This window comes from Etheostoma spectabile, chromosome 9 (assembly GCF_008692095.1).
Source record: "Etheostoma spectabile isolate EspeVRDwgs_2016 chromosome 9, UIUC_Espe_1.0, whole genome shotgun sequence".
Classification (NCBI taxonomy): Eukaryota; Metazoa; Chordata; class Actinopteri; order Perciformes; family Percidae; genus Etheostoma; species Etheostoma spectabile.
In genome coordinates this window covers 30004565-30009497 of record NC_045741.1, presented here as the reverse complement: position 1 = coordinate 30009497, position 4933 = coordinate 30004565, and the positions used below count along the sequence as shown (strand labels likewise).

Here is a 4933-nt window from a genome sequence, read left to right as displayed (position 1 = left end):
AGAGAGAGAGAGAGAGAGAGAGAGGCCAGCAGCTGGTGTGTTGTGTTTTGCCCTGTGAAACGCGGCCGAGCTGGTGTTGTATTACATGTACTAGTGTTGCCGAGGCGAGGTGGGGTGAGCTGGCTCGATAGCAAAGAATCAAAAGGTGTCAGATAAACAGGGGGGGGGGTTGGGCAATAAAGCAAGTGTCTGACACCCAAAGCGCCTTTAATGCTCTGATACAGGCTATTGTAGTCTGGAATTTGAGAAATGCATTTGATCAGTACGGTGTGTCTGTGTGGGTGTTATTTTGGGCAACTCCTGGGGACAAAACAGCCACCAGAGAAGGGAGAGAGAGGAGGAGGAGGATGAAGAAAGTAGGCTGGAGGCCAAGGGTTACCTGATGAATACTTGTTCTTTCATCACACATTTGAGCAGCCAGCATCAAGCGTGTTTGTCAAGAAGAACGTAGGCCCTTTCGGTTTCTACCGCATTAGCTCCGCAATCTAAAGAAGAGATGGAATTTTCTTTTTTTAAACACAAAAATTCAGTTTCTTTAACCTGTATGGGGGGATTCTGTCAAGTGAGCATCTGATTAAAAAGAAAAATAACATTCCTGCTCACATTGTGTGGATGACAGGAGTGAAGAGGAGGCGGACCCGGAGATATTTTATCTGGCTCTGCACACTCTCAGCCTCCCTCCTCACTCAAAGGGAATCCCATCTTTTCTCTTTGACCTCAACATTCCTCCAACTCTTCAGAGTCAATGCAAGGCCAGTGTGTGTGTGTGTGTGTGTGTGTGTGTGTGTGTGTGTGTGTGCGTGCCTGTGGGTGTAAGAGAGATCACTCAGTGTTCACATTCAAACTACTTCAAGTAATTAATACCCTCTGCTACACTGTTTTGAGGGTTGAATAACTCAAAGAGAAAACCGACCCCTCAGTCCTGGCTTCGGTGTCTCATCTACAGTTGAGGTCGACCTGCTGTGAGGCTTTGTAGTTTTATATACACACCATTTTGCTGAGTTGAAATGAAATAAAGATGCATGTGTCATTCGAAAAAATGCATGCTCGACATAATGCAATCTCTGCATTTAATAGCTGTTTGTGTAATCAATCCTAAAATGTGATTCGTGCAGGTTAATTAAAGAACTTCAGTAACTCGTCTTCAGTGGTAGAATAAGAACGCAAGTCTGTTACTTTAAAGAACCAATACAACAATACTCCAGTACAAGCAAATATTCTGCATATTTCTACTTAAGTAAGAGTAAAGAAGTCATCCCAGTGTAATACATTTGAAGCAAATCAAAAGTAAAAGTACTTGTTCTAATGAAAAATGTCTTCTGTCACTGATATGCTATTATGTATGACATTATAAGATTAGTACTGGCCCTTTAATGTGTTTATTTTACTGTTTCAATGGGTCAAGGTGGTCTAGGTATTACTACTTATATGCAGTAGTTGGTTAGTATCCAGTGATTCTAGACCTAGGGGTCGGGCCCCTCCAAAGAGTCACAAGATAAATCGGAAGGGTCAGATGATTAAAGACTAGATAAAAACAAAGTTCTGCTACACAAATTTGTGTTCATATCTCCAACATTTTTATTTTTGTGCAAATAACGGATATTTATTTCTCTTTGGGCGTTATCTAAATGAACCCGTGAGAGAATTTTAGAGGGGAAACGTAAATGTAGAATCTTAATCTGTAACCATAACTACAGCCATGTAGTGGAATAAATAGTACAACATTTCCCTCTGAAATTTATGGAGACATTATACTAAAGTACAGTACTTGAGTAAACGTACTTATGCTGTCTCTTTGGCTGCAGCTGGGAAATTTCATCTAGAGAATGCCATTTAAAACGCTTGGACATGGAAAATAGAACAAACAGAACAATCAATTTCAAAAATCATTCCATTGCATTAATAAATTTAGACATTGAGGGTATTAGATTGTAATGCTGAGTTGGCAAAAAAAAAATGAAAAGAAAAACAAAATGTGGAAAAGAGGAGGACGCTTTGTACGTCACTGTGTACTTTGAGAAAACATTACTGAAAGTATATCGGCTTGATTGGGGCCAATCTTCTTTTAATTAATTGAAATGTATAAATGAACTAGTCATTTCACTACATGTGTTGCCACTCCCCTTCTCTGCAATTGTTCATAATGGATTGGTACTTGTGCATATACTGCCACCTATTGATATATGTAGGTACTGCAACACAAACCGCAAGGTTGTAGTTTGAGTTTAGGTTGGAGAAGGACACCTAGTGGCCTAATAATAATAATAATGTATACTTTATCAATCCCACAAGGGGAAATTACAATTTAAACTATTATTACACACAGATGCTCAGTATCTATACATGCAGCTGCTCTGTCCGTAGCTCAGTCTGTGGGGAGGGTTGTTGGTTCAAGTCCCCATACGGACCAAAGTATGGCGGACTGGTAGCTGAGGAAATACCAGTTCACCTACTGGGTGCTCTTGAACAAGGCACCGAACCCCCAACTGCTCAGGGTGCCTTTCCATGGGCAGCCCCCCCCCCCCCCCCCCCCCCCCCCCTCTCTCCATTAATGCATGTATAGGTATTGATCATGTGTGTAGTTCAGACCTGTGTGTAATAACATATTGTGAATTGTACTTTCCCCTTATTAGGATTAATACATATACATTCGATGCATACATACATCATTATTAAATGGAAAGATGTCAGAGTGAGGGGGGGCTGCCCATGGAAAGGTGCCCCGAGCAGTTGGGGGTTCGGCGCCTTGCTCAAAAACACCTTGGCGGTGAACTGGCATCTCTCCAGCTACTAGTCCACCACCATACTTTGGTCCGTATGGGGACTTGAAATATGGTGGCCAACCGGTTCCAGTTACCCAACTCTTTACGGACTGAGCTACTGCCCCCCCCCCCAAGTAAGTCAAAGCCGAAGAAGCGGCTACGGTTACTGTCCCTGAACTTCAAAAAGTGTGAAGAAACTCAAACAATCAAGGACAAGTGTGAAAAAAGTTTGTTTATTGAAGGAAAGAAGGCATCGTAAAAATGACAATATAAATACACCGTGTTCATTGCTGGACACATTGCATGACACTAGTCAACAAACCAGATAAGTGCATCTATGCTTTTGATCAAAGCTTTGTGAATTATTATCATAAGGAGTTCCATTTTTTTTTCAAAATGGCAGTAAACTAGAGAAGCATGTCGTGTCTTTTCAGAGCTGGGTGTAGCGCAAGTATTTCTTCCCAGAAGGCACCTCTTTAGTGGTCACACCATTGGGGAAGAGAGCAGTGGCTTCAGCCTCGGAGAGCGAAGGAATCACCATGACTTTGTCATTAGGCTGAAAGAGATGAGGACAAGGAAGCGTGTTTTAGGACCAGGGACTAGTTTTGATTACAGTCTTAGGAAGCCTTCGCTGTAATGATAATTATGCTGCAGCCTCATAGGCTCCTGTATCATGTGGCTTTCGGTCATTTTCTTTAATTATCCCACTAAAATTAGGTCAGAGACACTTAAACTGTTTGTTTGGAAGGAATGCACATTTCCCAATGGCAGCTAGCTCTTGCTGTAGAGATTGAATGCCCGTGTTGTACCTTGGCACAAAGTGTCTCCTAAATAAATCTATGGTAAACATTTTCGAATAAAAGACTGTTTTCAGTTCAGAGCATACTGTGTTCCCACTTCTGTGGAGAGAGGGGGCTGGAATAATTCATAATTGTTATTGTCTATTGATTCCCAGTGGGGAAATTACAATTTACACTCGTTTTTTTTGTTCAAATCACTACACACAAGCCTGAAATACACACACAATGCTCAGGACCTAATCATGCACAATGGAGATGTCAGAGTTGGGGGGGGGAGGCTGCCAGTGCTGGACCAGCGCCCTAGCAGTGGGGGGGGGTATGGTGCCTTGCTCAAGAGCACCTGGCAGTGCCCCAGGATGGCATCTCTCCAGCACTCTATTACCCAATCAAATTATGCCAGTGTGTGTGTGTGTGTGTGTGTGTGTGTGTGTGTGTGTGTGTGTGTGTGTGTGTGTAAGCGCATTTAATGAGGAGGATGAGAGGAAAACGTAAGCGTAACTGCAGAAACTTAAATCAATATTTCGACATGTTGGAAGACATGCTTATTTGCTTTTTTTAACCTAAGAAGATTGGTGCTACTCTCATATCCAGGATTTCTGTAGGTTTGATTAAGATCTTTATGGATGAAATTTAAAACCTATATCACGACATAAAAGAGCAACAAAACGCGGAGTCACAAACGTACATGCAAAGTAAAAAATTGCATTTAAATGGAACACAAATTCAGCGAATTATATATGGACGTGCGAAATAAAGAACTACAGCGCATAGAACCCCAGAATAATTAAATGTTTTTATTTATTTATTCCATGGTTCTATGCGGTGTAGTTCTATATTTCGCATTAGAGGTAGCGTTACATTGACATAGTTAAATTAAAACCTGTTTCAAATAATTTAAGACCTAGAACACAATACAGTGAATTTAAGGATCTATCGTTGAATTTGGATTTGGGAATTTTAGACTTTGTAAGACCCCGCGGAAATCCTGATATCTGTACATGAATATACAGCTGGAGCAAGGAGACCGTTAGCTTAGCACCGTTCCCTGCTCCAAGCCAAGAAACACACAGTTTAACCGTTTACCTTCCAGTTGACAGGTGTGGCAACCTTCTTCTGCGCAGTGAGCTGTAGAGAGTCGATGACTCGAAGCAACTCGTCAAAGTTCCTGCCCGTGGTGGCGGGGTAGAGGATGGACAGCTTCAGCTTCTTGTCTGGGCCAATCACAAAGACCTAAAGTAGGTGGAGACGCCACAGCGTCAACATACGTGTAACATGGACCAGAACATGCCTCTTATGAGATATGGTGGCAAATACTGTACATCCATAAAAACATTTATCTAAAAAGACAAGTTTCACTAGCCCTACAAACAC

The 4933-nt window shown here is 41.8% G+C and overlaps 1 protein-coding gene across 1 annotated transcript in view; it reads right to left on the bottom strand.

Annotated features, from left to right (window-relative positions):
• Positions 1 to 2978: 2978 nt before the first annotated feature.
• Positions 2979 to 4933, bottom strand: part of prdx6 (peroxiredoxin 6) — a 6553-nt gene continuing 4598 nt past the window's right edge. The window contains exons 4-5 of the mRNA XM_032526491.1: positions 4646 to 4792; positions 2979 to 3318 (exon numbers count right to left, since the gene is read on the bottom strand). Of these exons, the coding sequence (XP_032382382.1) occupies positions 3193 to 3318; positions 4646 to 4792 (273 nt within the window). The 3' untranslated portion in view covers positions 2979 to 3192. The remainder of the gene's footprint in view (positions 3319 to 4645; positions 4793 to 4933) is intronic.